The sequence below is a fragment of the Madurella fahalii genome, assembly GCF_045866475.1.
Source record: "Madurella fahalii IFM 68171 DNA, scaffold_5, whole genome shotgun sequence".
NCBI lineage: Eukaryota > Fungi > Ascomycota > Sordariomycetes > Sordariales > Madurella > Madurella fahalii.
Genome location: NW_027263975.1, coordinates 2,712,401 through 2,727,864, shown reverse-complemented (window position 1 = coordinate 2,727,864; position 15,464 = coordinate 2,712,401). Strand labels below are relative to the sequence as shown.

At 55.4% G+C, this 15,464-nt stretch overlaps 6 protein-coding genes and 1 non-coding gene across 7 annotated transcripts; 6 read left to right on the top strand and 1 right to left on the bottom strand.

Annotated features, from left to right (window-relative positions):
• Positions 1 to 1,373: 1,373 nt before the first annotated feature.
• On the top strand, positions 1,374 to 1,805 carry MFIFM68171_09397 (Carbohydrate-binding module family 19 domain-containing protein; the record flags this gene model as incomplete). The annotated part of the gene is made up of 1 exon (XM_071064816.1): positions 1,374 to 1,805. The coding sequence occupies one exon, from the start codon at positions 1,374 to 1,376 to the stop codon at positions 1,803 to 1,805; it is 432 nt and encodes a 143-aa protein (XP_070920917.1).
• A 1,943-nt stretch (positions 1,806 to 3,748) lies between these two features.
• DAP1 (Dihydrodipicolinate synthase) lies at positions 3,749 to 4,371 on the bottom strand (the record flags this gene model as incomplete). Its single annotated transcript, XM_071064815.1, has 2 exons — positions 3,749 to 4,223; positions 4,313 to 4,371. 2 exons carry the CDS (start codon positions 4,369 to 4,371, stop codon positions 3,749 to 3,751), a joined length of 534 nt encoding a protein of 177 aa, XP_070920916.1.
• Positions 4,372 to 5,463: 1,092 nt separating this feature from the next.
• Positions 5,464 to 5,936, top strand: MFIFM68171_09395 (DNA damage-responsive protein 48; the record flags this gene model as incomplete). Its single annotated transcript, XM_071064814.1, has 2 exons — positions 5,464 to 5,635; positions 5,740 to 5,936. The coding sequence occupies 2 exons, from the start codon at positions 5,464 to 5,466 to the stop codon at positions 5,934 to 5,936; spliced, it is 369 nt and encodes a 122-aa protein (XP_070920915.1).
• Positions 5,937 to 6,829: 893 nt separating this feature from the next.
• On the top strand, positions 6,830 to 9,459 carry MFIFM68171_09394 (Vacuolar protein sorting-associated protein 9a; the record flags this gene model as incomplete). Its single annotated transcript, XM_071064813.1, has 5 exons — positions 6,830 to 8,300; positions 8,355 to 8,432; positions 8,482 to 8,654; positions 8,710 to 9,359; positions 9,417 to 9,459. The coding sequence occupies 5 exons, from the start codon at positions 6,830 to 6,832 to the stop codon at positions 9,457 to 9,459; spliced, it is 2,415 nt and encodes an 804-aa protein (XP_070920914.1).
• Positions 9,460 to 10,048: 589 nt separating this feature from the next.
• On the top strand, positions 10,049 to 10,120 carry MFIFM68171_t153. Its single transcript has one exon. It is a non-coding gene; the product is annotated as a tRNA-Met (tRNA).
• A 325-nt stretch (positions 10,121 to 10,445) lies between these two features.
• On the top strand, positions 10,446 to 12,352 carry MFIFM68171_09393 (Asparagine synthase; the record flags this gene model as incomplete). Its single annotated transcript, XM_071064812.1, has 4 exons — positions 10,446 to 11,126; positions 11,210 to 11,632; positions 11,684 to 12,226; positions 12,284 to 12,352. 4 exons carry the CDS (start codon positions 10,446 to 10,448, stop codon positions 12,350 to 12,352), a joined length of 1,716 nt encoding a protein of 571 aa, XP_070920913.1.
• Positions 12,353 to 13,787: 1,435 nt separating this feature from the next.
• On the top strand, positions 13,788 to 14,505 carry MFIFM68171_09392 (uncharacterized protein; the record flags this gene model as incomplete). The annotated part of the gene is made up of 2 exons (XM_071064811.1): positions 13,788 to 14,185; positions 14,253 to 14,505. The coding sequence occupies 2 exons, from the start codon at positions 13,788 to 13,790 to the stop codon at positions 14,503 to 14,505; spliced, it is 651 nt and encodes a 216-aa protein (XP_070920912.1).
• Positions 14,506 to 15,464: the final 959 nt, after the last annotated feature.

Sequence of the window (15,464 nt, the reverse complement as noted above, 5' to 3'; positions counted from 1 at the left end):
CACGGCTCAGACGTCGTGTTTCACCAAGGGTGCGGGTGGTTGGACATGACAGTGAAAGAGGATTGCTGTGAGATTGTCTCATATGTCGGTGAGATATACCATGTCATCTGCTCTATGGCCGGCGCCGTTGGTCGTGGGTGTCTCTCAGCTTCGTTGCGCCCTCTAAGGGCCATCGATCACCTGTTCCCGTCAAAACCCTGGTTTTATCAACCCTCCATGATTGTAATGTACGTGCGAATTATATATTCATTTTATCATCATACAGTTCTATATTACTTTAAAAGTAGGTTTATGCTGATAATATGAGCAAGATATTTAACTTTTATTGGTCTGTTGAGCGCCGATGTAGTAGGGCGGGCACAAAACACTTGAGGTGGTGTATTCTGTACTGTATTATACAGTACACGCACACTTCCAGGCTTGGTTGGGTTGGTGTGACCATGGGGCCCACTGTTAGTAACAACAGGAATTGGTGTAGTCACCCAAACACAGGGCACCCCGGCCGCACTAACAGCTAAGAGCGCGGAGGTGTATGTTTGCAGCAACATCACTTCTCCCCGGCAATTTGGCAGCATCTGGCTTGCTTCTCCATCAACAGGTTGGATCGCATCGGGAAAATATTGGGCCTTGATGACGGTGGCCAAGATCGATATCTGCTCACTTACGATGACTGGCGTCCGTATTTTGGACATGGCGTTCGTGTTCCCAGGTTCCCCAAGCCAGGTGGCGCTCTAAAAATAGGCTGTCATCGTATTGGCCCTGGTACGTATCGCGCGTTGACACTGAGTTGCTCGTGTCCGCACAGCCGGGATCAGCCCTTCCAGCCCGATGCCCACAACCCTCCAATATAACCCCAAAGAGCGCCATTTTCTTACGTACAGGTTGGTCGTGAGCCAATCTTGGCCAGAGCCGCGCTCCCGGATTCCCAGCGGCAGCGTCTCTAACCTAATACACCGCCTTCTAAGCATAGCTCCGAGTATGGAATCCTCAACATCTCACTGCTAACCTCTTGCGGGTGATTCGCTGCTAGCGTCAAAGCCTCTATGCGGGGCTTGGGCTTCGTGTCGCCAGACTAGTAAACAATGCGAGGTCTGAGTCAATAGGACGGGCGATGTGGTGGAGCGGTCTCGTGATGGCGGGAAATGCATTGGCGTGACGAGCACGAGATATCGTAGACCGCCGAAAAGTATAAGATGATGTTCACCAGCTCATCTCTAACCTCCTGGACTTGCTCATCATCCGCATACAAACACACGCGCACACTCTCAAACACACTCGCACACTCTCAAACACACTCACCCACACCCACACACATATTTCTCAGACAACTTGAGTGCACCAACCAGCACAAGACCACCAAACCTCAAATCAAAATGAAGTACGCCACCGCCCTCCTTGCTCTCGCCGCCGGCGCCATCGCCCACCCCTCGGAGAAGCGCACCGGGACTGAGTGCACCTTTGGCACCTACCGCTGCACAACCCCCAACTCGGGCATCGAGATCTGCAACATCCAGGGCAAGTGGGAGCTTGTCGGCCCCTGCCCCGAGGGCACCTCGTGCGAGGACCTGCCCCAGAACGGCTTCACCCTCCCCTTCTGCACCAAGCCCAAGGTGGAGGCCCGCAACGGCCGCCCCGGCCAGAGCCCCGGCGAGCCCTGCTCCACCCCGGGCAAGTACCAGTGCTTCGGCCCCTACGCTATCCAGGTCTGCGACACGCAGAACGTCCTCCAGTTCGTCGGCGACTGCCCGAACGGCTCACACTGCGATTACCTCAACGGGATCCCCTACTGCGTCGCCAACTACTAAGTTGTGTGAACTGAGGGTTGTCAGGGAACCTAGGTTGATTGTTTCGAACTTTCTTACATTCCTTTTGTATAGTTACACGGTTCAGGTCACTTGCATGGCACTGGGTCATAATGGGCAAGGCGGGCTTTGATTTGGAAAGTCTTTCCTTTTGAGATATACACTACTATAGTATCATGTCGGACGGGGATGGAGATCGGAGTCCGGGGAGGGGCACCACGACGACATAGAAGTATAATTAAATGATGAATAGATTTGAGCATCTGCTCGTTTTCATCCCTCAGGGCATCCGAATTGTTTCCTATTGTAGTAATCTTCTTCCCTACTAGCCATCATAACAGACTTCCAAGTCGTTGCGTGTTCTCCATCTCGCGAAGATCGCTAGAGGTAAATCACACATCGCATCATCCGCTGCCATGGAGAAACATGCTAGCCACATGCTACAGGTTTAATCGGTGGTTCAGAACATAGCACAAGTTAGTACTCGGTGAGATCCCGGTTCCCACGGGATGGTGCGCGCGGCATGCGGGTTGTAGCCCACAGTCAAGAGGCGAGTTTGGTCGGCACGGGCAAAACAATTTCTGTAGCATTGCAACATTGGGATATTTACGTATTCTTTTCTAACAAGGTAAGTAATATGCCTGATTTGAGGTTGCCTCTCATAGCTAATGCACGATGAATTAACTAACATGCAAGGATCCTCTATCGGCCTAACAGGCGATCCTGCGAGGGCTTCTGGCCGTATTCAGACATTCTCGATCTGTCTCTGCCGAAGTCAGCAACGGAGACTTTGTGGCACTTCCAACGAGTTGTTATGGCTCCCGAGTTTCGACTACCTCGTTATCAGAGGCGGCTGTTTCTGCTAGCAAGAAGGTCTAACATTCCGCTGGCACCTTCAATCGCTCCAGATCATGGAGTTGTCTGGCCTTGGAGGTGCGTAATTCGCAAGCTAGCTCCGCATAAACGTAGTCGTCGGCACCTACATGTTGGTAAGAACCTGCAGAACCGCCCCATATGCATTGTATAATTTAAGACAGTCGACAACGGGAAACATCGCTATAGCACAATCGGGGCATGCACTCGGGGTGGCAGGCCACTCTCGGCAACGCCATGCAACTCTACATCACCAGGCTGGCCGGCCCTTTTTCCAACCACAATATGAACACCGTAGCGCACATCCCCTCAGCTGTATCGACAGGGAGAACGGAGAGCAGGACCTTGAGCAGACCCTACCGAGCTTGCCGTCGGTAGCCAAGTCCGAGGCGGAAGACAAGAAGACAGCGGCTTACGCTATGGCACATGAGTCCCGTGTGCGGTCAGTCATAGATTCATCAACCAGGATGGGCGGTCTACCGTCGTGCCCGGCGGCTCGTTCCCCTTGCTGCGAACGGTTCTGAGAAGTACTTCACCACGCCGTACTCTTGAAACAACCCATATTACACGGCTCGGTGCACCTTGACTTCCACGGCGGACTCGCGTTCGATCCAAACTACCTCTCGCACTCACCCAATGCCGAGGTGCTGGCGCGCCACGTGCGCTTGCTCGAGTCGACGCTGGCAACCGCTCAGCTGACTGCGTGTTTCACTGCGTACTTGGCAAAGACACGGGACTCAAGTTTGTGCCCAACACGGCGGTCGGCGCCATGCATTACAAAGACTACCCATGTCATTATCTACCCGTACCACAAGTAGGCGTCGTAAAAAGCGTCTCATAGTCTTTAAAAGTGCAATCCCTGATTTCTGAACTCGTGCTCAGCCCGGACAGAAAAACACAGCCTCGTTCCTTTCCCAACCCTTTCCACACGATCTCCCCTAAGCAGTCTAGGCTCATTCCAACAAACGCACCTCCAGCCCTCACCTCCCACCACACCTCATCAAAACCAGCCCGGTCCGTCCTCAGCCACTTCTCCACGCAACTCCCAGACGCGCCCCCCCCCCCCCCCCCCTTTATTTCTCCTCCCCCTTCTCCTCCTCCTCCTCCCCAACCGGCACCAACCGGCCGACCACAAGATACTTCTCCTCGAACCTCTCCTCCCACCCCCGCAGCGCCTCCATCTCCTCGCCGCCCAGATCTGCCAGCGTGTCCAGCGGGCCGTCCAGGTCCTTGGTCAGCATGGACTCGTCGAAGCTGCCGCAGGCCAGGCCGCGCGAGGCGTCGCGGCCGGCAAAGTTGGCGTAGGGCCCGCCGGGGCCGTAGAAGTTGCGGCCGCGCGTCACGTCGAACACGCGCCCGCGCACGGCCAGGTACACGGGCATGCCGTTCTCGCCGTTGTAGGGGAGCAGCGTGCGCGGCGTGAAGGTGCGGAAGACGGTGGCGGGCTCCTCCTTGGGGATGGACGGCGGCGGGGCCGGTTTGAGGAAGGCGTAGGCCGTGTAGAGGAGGAGGGAGAGGAGGAGGGCGTTGAGAGGCGTGAAGAGTGCGCTGCGGAGCGGGGGCGCGAAGACGGATTAGTATATGAGGGTTTTTGGCTTTGGGTCTGGGCCAGGGAAAAGCGGGAACGGGATGCTTACTTGGACGAGGTGTCCGGGCTGGACGCGGCTTGCGCGACCCGTTGCTGGACGTAGTCCATCGTGATTTGGTTGTACGAGGCGGTGGGTATGATGGAAGTTTCGAGAGTTGGAGACGGATGGTGGGGAATCTGGGCGGATTGATTTCCGACAGACGGGATTGAGTGAGGACTGCTGCGGGAACAGTGATCAGGTAGCGGCTTATAGTCGATGCGGAGACGATGCCGTGCCGTACAAAGCTCGACAGCAGAATCCTGTCTGAAGGTGTGTCAACCTCGAGGCTAGGAGAGTTGCGGCTTCTTCGGCGACCTCGAGTGCATTTAGCTGTGGGGACCGGACCGGAGATGCTACTGTAGAGCAGTGGTTGCGAGACACCCCGGTTAAGGTTGGTCCGTGCAACGGGCCGCAGACCCCTGTGCACCCATCGTACTGGGATGCGACCGGGGCTTCGATACGACCTCACCACGGTTTCCGGCTTCAGGGGTTAGTATAATAAACCTCAGGACATGGCTACCAAGATCTGTACACAACGCAAGCTTTTCGCCTGAGAGATCGCGCACTAATGGGGAACCATGACCCACCCCATCTGCGACTTAGCGTTTTGCGGCACTGACTCCATGACATCTGCCTGCGGATGAGCTGATCTTCTCCCATTTGCAGCGTCGATGTTGCCATGGCCCTCCAATTCCGTCATCGTCCGGGGTCTCCATGTAGTTCTGCACCCCCGTTCACTATATTATCTACTGAGCCAAGGTCTTTCCCTTTGTCATGTTTGGTGGTGTCATGTTTGGTGGCATCATCGATATAGCAGGCAAATTCCGGGAGGCGGGAGCTGAGCGAGTGGCTTCCCCGCAGCTCATCTTGCCTGCTCCAACCTAATTTGGTCATCACAAAGGAAACCACTGGTCTCCATGAGGGTCAGATCCAAGGCCAAGAACTTGTACAAGCTCTGCCAAGCACGAAACTTCTCATCGATTCGCTCACACATCAACAGAGGTTGCCGCTGTCTCACGGTATCCTGTCCAACCCAGCTGAAACTGTATCTCCACCTCGCATTTATCCCTCAGCTATATAACGTCTTCGAGTCCATCTTCTGGTTTGGCATTCAAGTGAACCCAAACACTTAACAGAGTTTCCGGCACATCATCGACGCAATGGATTTCATCAACAAGATGACCGGCCAGGCAACTGGCAACCAGGACAACAAGCCCCATTCGCAGGGGCAGCAAAGGGACTCATCGGGCTCCAGCAGTCTTATGGACAAGCTCCACGGGCTTGCAGGCGGTGGCCCGGAGAGCGAGAAGAAGGAGGACGCGCTTGACAAGGGTACCTACACTCCGTTTGCGGCGCTGATATTCATGATTGAGAGATTATTGCGTGCCGCTCATCACGACGAGTGGAATCAGGAGCTAATGAGATGTCGATAACAGGAATTGACTGGGTCCAGGAGAACATCCTCAAGCAAGGCCCTCAAAACAATGAGAACGCGGCCGAACAAGCCAAGGACAGGTTCATTGCCGACGCCATCAGAGGCCAGTACCAGAAGGGTACCGGCAAAGATTTCCCTGGCAAGAAGGAGGAAGAGAAGAAGTCGAGCGGGTTTGGCGGCCTGTTCTCGGGCAACTGATTGACGTCCGACTTGGTCATGCCTGGCGGTGGCGTTCCGTATGTAGTCATGATGACTGGGTGATATGCTTGGTGGAAATGGATTACTCGTGTCTGTTACTTTCCAGTTGACCAGTTCTTTGATGAGCCTACAAGTTGGCAGGATTCACTTAGAGAATCGTGAATGCTTGCCAGAAGGGTGTTGGTCGCAAAAGCAGTCGGCCGATAGTCCAAGAAACCCCTCAATTGGACTAAGAAAATTTGTCACCGGACAGGCCCCTGCCCCGCGTCCGTCTTGGAAGGAAACGGTTGGAAAGTACTTCAAGAGGAGGCGGTTACAGTGCATGGGCGCTCCCAAGTCGCTGCTTGTGATGAACCCGACAATGTAGCGGAGACGCCGCTGAGAACGTTTTGCGAGCGACGACGTGGAAAGTAGCAAAGCTGGAAGAGTGGTGCTCTCGCATCAGCCGGTCGGTGGTCAATCAATCACAAGCAGCCGGAGAGTGCATCATACGGTTACAGAAGCATCCACTTCAGGCCTCCAGGAGCGGGACGGGGAAGTCATAAGGCTTCATAACCTAAGTTACCTTTACAGATACTTAGCCCCACCATCCACTGGCGGGAATTCTTCGGAAGTTCCAGGCGGAACCCCACCATGATCAAGACCCTTGTGGCTTTGTGGGCAATGCCCAGCCAAGCCTGGCAGCCTGGAACTCAACAACAGTTGGACTCAACATATCGGCCAGGTCCGGCTCGATTTTCTTGAAGCAAAGCGCAAACGGTTACTCTTGCTCTCCGGGCACGCTTAATCCCTCACTTCAGAATCCCTCACCTAAACGCCTGTGTTCAAGCCTTCTTTCGCAGCACTGCGACGCGGCTCCGTCTCGGACAAGTACATCGCCCTGGGTCCCTTGCATGTCTCCCCACAGCCAGGAAGCAATCTCTCCGAGCCGACCTGGCATTCATCAAGTGGCGTTGATACAGAAGGATGGAGAGCTAGCGTCCGTCTCGAACAGCCTGTCTGCAGGCGCTCTAGAAACCTCCAAAACTGAGTCACCGCCCGATGGAGCGCGAATCAATGCGCCGCGGAGCCCTACCGAGGAGGATGACTTGCTAGATCTCCGCGATCATGTCGCTACCCACCGAGTCGATGGCCCGTCGGATATTCCTCCCGTTGTTAATGACCAGGCGATGGGCAAAGAAAGACCTGTGGAAGATGCGGGTGACCACATGTCCTCTTCGATTGCGACCCTAAAACCAATCACCTCGCCGGTAACCACAACCGCCGTGCAGTATCTAACGACCGAGTCGAGAGATTACGTCGATCCCACACCGCAAACTCCCATCTCTTCTCGACCTCCTTCACGTGCCCCGTCCACCTCGGCCACCCGGTCTAGGTATGGATCCTCCGACGTCTCGCCGACCAGATCCGATGGCGCCTACGATGAGAGGAGGTATGCCAGTGAGGACGAGCAAGAGCGTGGGTCCAGGTCGGAGATTCAGAGTATCATGGAACAGTTTAGCGAGGACGGCGGCGGCCCCGGAGTCGACGAGGTCATGAGCCCGAGGTTGGAGATGGCGCCACCCTTCCTGGGCAGCTCCATCCAGCACCCGCCTCGAAAATCAAGCCTTGAGCCCCTCGCCCCTAACATCTCCCAGCAGTTTCAAGAGATGCAGGGTCTCCGGTTATCCACTTCATCCCCTGCGAGTGCACGGCTGAAGGAAAAAGAGAAGGACGATCAGGGGCCCCCGGTCCCGCCGAAAGACGACTCAGTTTACGGCGCCGGTCCTGGGCGCTCTCAAGACGATTTGCGCAGCACCGATTCGCCCATGTCTCCAATCGCCTCATTGCATCGTCCGCCTCCTCCAGAACCCGAGCCGGAGCCACCGTTGCCGTTCGATTTCCATCGATTTTTGGAGCAGCTGCGCAACAAAAAAGCCGACCCGGTCGCAAGGTACCTCAAGTCTTTTTTGTCCGAGTTTGGAAAGCGACAATGGATGGTACATGAGCAGGTCAAGATCATCAGTGACTTCCTCGTCTTCATCGCAAACAAGATGGCCCAATGCGAGGTGTGGAGGGACGTCTCTGACGCCGAATTTGACAATGCCCGGGAGGGCATGGAGAAGCTCGTCATGAACCGCTTGTATACTCAAACCTTCTCTCCGGCAATACCAGCGCCTCAGCCCATACCTGGAGCAAAGCCCAGGAAGAGGGGTGGTGAGCGACCGATGGGCCCGGGAAGACGAGGCCAGCATCAGGAAGACGTTGAAAGAGATGAGATTCTCTCCCAAAAGATTAATATCTACAGTTGGGTTAGGGAGGAGCATCTTGACATTCCACCGGTGAGCGAGAGTGGAAAGCGATTCCTGAAACTCGCGCAACAAGGTGCGCTCTCCAGATGTTGTTCCCCTTTGCGCCGCCTCCACTGACATGGCCCAGAGTTGCTCAAGATCAAGTCTTATCGAGCCCCGCGAGATAAAATCATATGTGTCCTGAATTGCTGCAAAGTTATTTTCGGTACATAGCTTCCACGACCTCGATATCTTGCTCTACTAACATTCTTTAGGGCTACTTAAGCACTCAAAGTCTGACTCGTCTGCCGACTCGTTCATGCCAATGCTTATATACGTTGTGTTGCACGCAAATCCAGAGCATCTAGTGTCAAATGTCCAGTATATCCTGAGGTTCCGAAACCAAGAGAAGTTGGGTGGGGAGGCTGGCTACTACCTTTCTTCACTGGCATGCTGCTGCCCCACGTCCCCCCAACCTTGCCCCTTGGCTAACAAGTAGACAGATGGGTGCCATCCAGTTCATCGAGAACATGGACCGCACCACGTTAACCATCACGGACGAGGAGTTTGAACAGAATGTTGAGGCTGCCGTCTCAGCCATTGCAGAAAAACATCGCTCCGAATCACCGCCGCCGCCTCCTCCGCAGTCTGAAAAGTCAACTTCGTTAAGGCCGCTAGCTGCTGCAGGATCAGGGTCTTCCTCCACCCGACCTTCCCTCGACGCCGATGGCTCTCTGCGTCCTGCGAGCCCCCGCCGCTCCATCTCGTCGAACGACGCGCGCGACAGTGGTGAGTACAGCGGGAGCGATGAGAAGGCGGCTATCACCGGTCTGCTCCGGTCCATACAAAAGCCGTTAAGCACCATCGGCCGTATATTCTCCGAAGAACCGTCATCATCGTCAGCAGCCGCCGCGAGCACGAGCATCGCTAGCCCAGCACGAACCCCGCAGCCTGAGCGTGCTGAAGGCGATTTGCGCGCCCGGCAACGGTTGTCGGCCGAGGAGGCAGCGGCACGGCAGGCGAGTGCCGAGGTCGCAGAGGCGCAACGACTCTCTCGTGCCGAACACGCAAGCGTGGTGGAGACGCTGGCGGGCATGTTCCCAGATCTGGACCGGGAAATCATCAGCGATGTTGTGTATCAGAAGGAGGGGAGGTAAGTTGTGCCGACTCTAGCGCTCGCTCTACGTTCCGCTTCTGACTCTTTCGGTAGGGTCGGATTGGCAGTGGATGCCTGCCTCGCGCTGTCGGCGTAAGAGTTGGCGATTCTGGACATGGTTTTAATAGGGAGACCAGCATCTCGTTCACAGGGATGCTGGGCATGGTTGCATTTTGCTTCTTTTTTCCTGTTCTCTTTACTCGCGGAGCATGGACGGCAACGGGCGGCTATATATTTCCAGTTCTTGGTCGCATCTGCATTAATTGGGTCAGGTGCAACCGGAGTACAACAGACTATTGGTATTGTTCCCTTAGATACCCAAGGGTTCGGTAACAGGTGAGGAGGGCGCATCACTGTCTCTTCACCAGTCCTGAGACATTATGGACTGCCGGCGGTTTCAGTGGTACATCTTGCTGGGTAGGCGGCAGCGAGGTAAACCTTCACTGTCTCTGAAAACTTGTGATCTGTCCAGCCACTGGGAGCTACAAGCCATATCCGAGATCCTATGTTCTTGCTTCTGTTGTTTCGTTTCTTTCCCTTTTCCCTTTTCGTTACCTGTTCGTCTATCCTTCCCCTTCGTCCTTCTCGTTCTTTCGATCAGGGCTGCTCCTGCAGGGTTAGGGTCTAACGTAGAAATCTGTTCTGATATGGGACGGCAGAGAAGCCGTTATCAATCAATTCCAAGCAGCTGCGTGGCGCAGCGGAAGCGCGCCGGGCTCATAACCCGGAGGTCACTCGATCGAAACGAGTCGCAGCTAAGGTTAATCTTTTGCAACTTTTTCATATATTTATCTTGACCTTTGCCACGTACTATTTATTCACCATCTTTCGCATGCCCGTTTCTTTTTGTATTTTCAGGACTTTCATTTTAAATTAACAGATTCCGCCATCCGCCTCCGTCTGCTACACTTTAGCAAATTTGTCGGCCCGGACACCTGCTGAGTCATCATCAACTCAACCTCCCAAACCCAACGCCTCTCTTTTGCATCACCTTCCTCTTCCAATTTCTTTTTCTTCCCGAAAACCTTCAAGCCCAGAACCAAGCCAAAAGCAAAACCCCCCCGCCCAACCCGACGCCCCGCAATGTGCGGCATCCACGCCGTCCTCTCCCCATCCCCCCGTGACCGTTCCCTCCCCCCTTCGCTCTCCCACGCCCTGCGCGCCCGCGGACCGGACCACTTCGGCCAGGTCGTGCGGCAGTCGCCTGGCGGCGGCTGGGCCCTCTGCCTCACGTCCACCGTCCTTGCGCTGCGCGGCGACCACGTCGCGCGCCAGCCGCTCGTGGCAAGCGGCTCTGGCTCTGGCTCTGGCTCTGGTTCTGACGGGGGGTCGGTCCTCTGCTGGAATGGCGAGGCGTGGCGGGTGGGTGGCAGGACGGTGGAGGCGGGAGAGAATGATGGGGAGGTTGTGATGGGGCGGTTGTTACAGCACGCTGCTGTTGCTTCTGATGGGGATGGGGATGATGGATTGTTGGTGGAAGGGGTGGTGGAGGTGTTAAGGGGGGTCGAGGGCCCTTTTGCGTTCGTTTATTATGACGCTGGGCGGGAGGTGTTGGTTTTTGGGAGAGATCGCTTAGGGAGGCGGTCGTTAATGGTTAATGATGGGGAGGATCAGGGGTTGGAAATATGCAGTGTGGCCGGCGACGGGGAGGGGTGGAAGGAGGTGGAGGCGGATGGGGTTTATGTGGTCAGGTTGCGTGGAGAGACCAAGTGGCTTGTGGAAAGGCATGAGTGGGTTCAAGGCGGGGAGAATGCTGCTGATTTCGTGAGTACATCGTCGATTGTTGGGCGCTTTGAGTCTGTGATCGGGGTGGACTTGTCCTGTCAGACTTACTCTACTGGTTGCAGGTCTCCGGTATTAGCAGGTTCAATAGAGCGCTTCCCCGCTCTGGTGGCCAGGGTCCGCTGACGGCAGCTTCCCCTTCGGTAACGATGCTGAGGGAGCAGCTGCTCGAGTCGTTGAGACTGAGGATTCTCAATATCCCGCCTCCGCCGTCGTCGAGCGGCAAGACTCGCGTTGCGGTCTTGTTCTCGGGCGGATTAGACTGCACGGTGCTGGCAAGGCTAGCCCACGAAGTTCTCGATGCAGATCAGGGGATAGACCTTCTCAACGTCGCCTTTGAGAACCCCCGGGTTGTGGCCCAACTTCGAAAAGAGTCAAATGGTAATTTGCCCGATTTCTACGAGGCTTGCCCGGATAGGATCACCGGGAGAAGATCGTTTGCAGAATTGCACATGGTCTGTCCTCGGAGAGCCTTTCAGTTTGTAGCCGTAAGTACTTGCATAACCGCCCATCCAACCTCACGATGCTAACTACACCAGGTAAACGTACCCTACGCCGAGACGCAGGCCCATCGCCAGCAGATTATATCGTTGATGCGTCCACACAACACCGAGATGGACCTTTCGATTGCATACGCTCTCTACTTTGCCGCCCGCGGACAGGGGGTGTGCACAGAAAGCTCCTGCTCGAACTCCTCGCCCGCTCCCTACACATCACCAGCCCGAGTTCTCCTTTCTGGCCTAGGTGCTGACGAGCTCTTTGGCGGGTATTCCCGACACCCTTCTGCGTTTCGGCAGAAGGGCTATGCCGGCTTGGTTGACGAGCTTCTGCTCGACGTAGGGCGGCTTGGTAAGAGGAACCTCGGGCGAGACGATCGAGTGATGGCTCACTGGGGCAAGGAGGTGAGGTTTCCATATCTGGATGAGCGGCTCGTGAGATGGGCCATTGAGACTCCGGCGTGGGAGAAGTGCGACTTTGAGAATAACGAGGGAGTCAGCGGTGTTGAGGCCGGCAAGAGGGTACTGCGCCTTCTCGCGCTAGAGCTGGGCATGGAGAGCGTGGCAAGGGAGAAAAAGCGCGCTGTGCGTACATCCCCTAACGGCCGTGATATTGCACCCATCATGCTGACATCACTGCAGATACAATTCGGCTCCCGAACGGCCAAGATGGAAAGCGGCCGCGTCAAGGGCACCACGCTAATCTCATAAGTCGCAACGATCCTGGACACAGCTGGCGGCGATGATGATAGATTACAGATACTTCTGAGTCACGGTCGCGATGACAACACCGAGGCGGTCGGCTGTGTAATGTGGTTTCTACCCGAAACCCTTGCGCTCCGGAGCGCTGGTTTGCATCGTTCTATTTGACAATGAAGTTAAAAGGCAAATCTGAGCCCCGTGTGTCTAGATCGACGGCTGAACATAGATATGTAAGACGCGGAACCGCCGCTCAGACATGAATGGATTTGCTTGAAGTCGGCTTTGGTGGTTGGCGGTCCCGGCAGAGTGCTTATCAGCGGGTTCTCGCACCATGTCGGATTCAGCACGTCCCACTTGACGGCCGTGCCATCGCCTTGGTTGCCTCGGACTGCCGCAGGGAACTACGCCGGCTAAGACCTAAACTTCCTCACATGCAGCCCCCGCTGTTCATGGTGGATTCACGTGGTCAGCGAGCCGCACAGCGATCGGCAACGACTTGTCTAGAAGCCAGACTACTCGGAGGGAAACTCTGACGGGCTTGGAAACCGGAGCAGGTAAACGCTAGATGGCAGTTGTTAAGTACTTTGCTCCCCTAGATTGCTTTCCAGATCTCGCTTCAATCCTTCCCTGCAGGAACTTTGCGGCGGCTGGCGCCGAACGTGGCGACTTGGCTCACATATGAATGCCACGGTAGAATTTCATCTCTCCCTTCTTCCCTCGTGCATGGCGTTCTCGTTTATTCTCTTATGATATCTCCTGATGCGTTTGTCCCTATTGCACCGCAGCCCAATCTCACCCCCTTTCCCTTTTCAGCCATCCCTCAGATCAGAGGTAGCAGACAGCTGGCGTTGGCATGGAGGACAATCCTTCGCGCAAGCACCGTTCACTAGTGGGCAGTTACTGGAGTAGTCCCAGCAGCTACAGTCCGCCGTCAAGGAGAGTACATTGGTACCACAGTTATTGTACTGTACCTCTCTGACCCGCACCGGCCTTTCCTGATCACCAGCAATGCCCACATCTGAACTGGAGACTAGAAGCCGGTTTCCCGTTGTTAGGGCACAAATCTCGAGCCTACGACTCGAGCCTACGACTCGAGCAGCTCACGGGCTAGGAACTCGCCTTTCCTGCAGGGCCAGCCGGACTCGACAGGGGGTCGGGTGGAACTACCCGCCGTGGCGCCCCCGTCTTCGACCGGTCTGAATGGAAAGCTCCTGCCGGGACTGGTCCGCATCACCTCATCAATTCTCTTGGGTATTTAACTCCGGAATCTCTAGCTAATCCCTCGAATCTCCTTCGGGTTCCCACCGTTTCCACCACCTTCACTCGTTTCTTCCAAGTCAGGCGCACTCCCTTTTGTTACGGCCCCCCTCTGTCATAGGAACCACGACCCGCCTGCCTCCCACTCGTTTGCTGGCAAAGCACGTTGCACATTTCCCAACGCATCATGGCCCAACTAGAGGGCCAAAACAGAGGGCCTAACCTAGCCCAGACGCCCCCCACGTCCTCCCCCGTCAAACCAATCACTCCCGGCACAACCCGACCAAAAATTGACTCACGGCGACAGTCGCGCTTCATAGAGGAAATCATGACGGAACACATGCCGACAAGCTCTTTTGTGGCGCGATTCGACTGGAAATGTGAGCCGTCGAATCACAAGACCAGGACCACCAGCTTCAATGTCCGCCCCATCTCCGGCATCACCCCAGGAAAGCGTACCAGACTGGGCTTCCGGTGTTGTGTGCGCCTCGTGAACGCCATTCTGCACATTGTTCCCTGCTTGATGCTGCTGCTCATCATAGGGCATGCTATTCGCGAGATACGTCCAGAGCCGAGTATCGTGCTGTGAGTGGATGTCCCAGGCATGTTCTCGGAGAAGCCTGTCTATCTGACTGAGTCTTGCGCTGTCCAGGGTGGCAGTTGTCTTCTTCATGATATTCCTCTCTTTGGACCTTATCATCGACCTCGTTACCCTCTTTCGCGTCCGGAAGCCGTGGCCCGTCGGATTGTTGATGTGCAGGGTAACCTTTGGGTTCAATTATATGGCGGTGTTGACAATATATCTCACTCGTGAAGGCATCTTCCAGGATCACTACGCTTACGGGGGCCTTCATCCTTGGGCAGGACGCCGTCTGGCGTACATTCTCACGGCTTTGGCGGCGTAAGTCCCTTCCGTTGTGCTTCTTAGCGGCTGAAGGACAGAGCATGCTCGCTGACGCAGTCCCGACCCCGACACAGGCTGTGGGACTTTGCTCATTTATACACCCTCGGGCTCAGAGCGGAATCCTTAATCTTACAAGACACTTGAGGAACCCGAATCCGATCCAAAGAAGACGCGACCAGGACCAGAACTGAGCGGTCGAAGTCATACAAAAGTTTGACGTTGAGTTGGTGAATGATCCCGGATACAAGTCGCTGGTCCCAGCCAGGGCGACCCCGAAAGCGGCTTATATTGGAGCGGAACGGGGCGCCCTTGTGTGGCAGGACATTGCAGGAACATCCCGATAAGGATAAAGACCATGAAACGGAAGCTCAGCTCTTAGCAGTGGTTCTGCCAAGTCGGAGGAAGATAATGACAAGTCTGACGAGAAATGGCACGAACAAGAGTTACCGCGGTAACCTCGTCCTGCGGACGCTGCACTGGGATTGACACAGATGACCGAGCATACAGATACACAAGCATGCCTCTAATGTACGTTCATAGACGGGCGGAACCGCGATGGATACGGACAGGAGTTTCGGGCTGTGTTGTTCTAGTCTATGGTCATATTATTATAAACGGGGAACACCGTTCAAGCACGGCCGCCGAGCATCAACCCCGCCAGCAATGGCAACTTGACTTGCTGTAGAGGGTTGTCATTCCTTTTGTGGAGTTGTGGCCTTACCGCCATCGAGATCATCGAAGTCCGGGAATCCTAAAGGAAGACCCGGTCGGCAGAAGCTGCAAAGGATCATCAAGTTTTCCCTTTCATCGCCCGACCGATGGAGAAGCTGTCGAATGTCGAGTCTTCAGAAATGCAGCCATGCAACATGTGACCTCGTGTAAGGTCCAACTTCGCTGGGCTGGGTCTTGGCGGCCGGACACCGCCCCAATTCTGCAGAAGAGGCGTCCACAACCAACGCA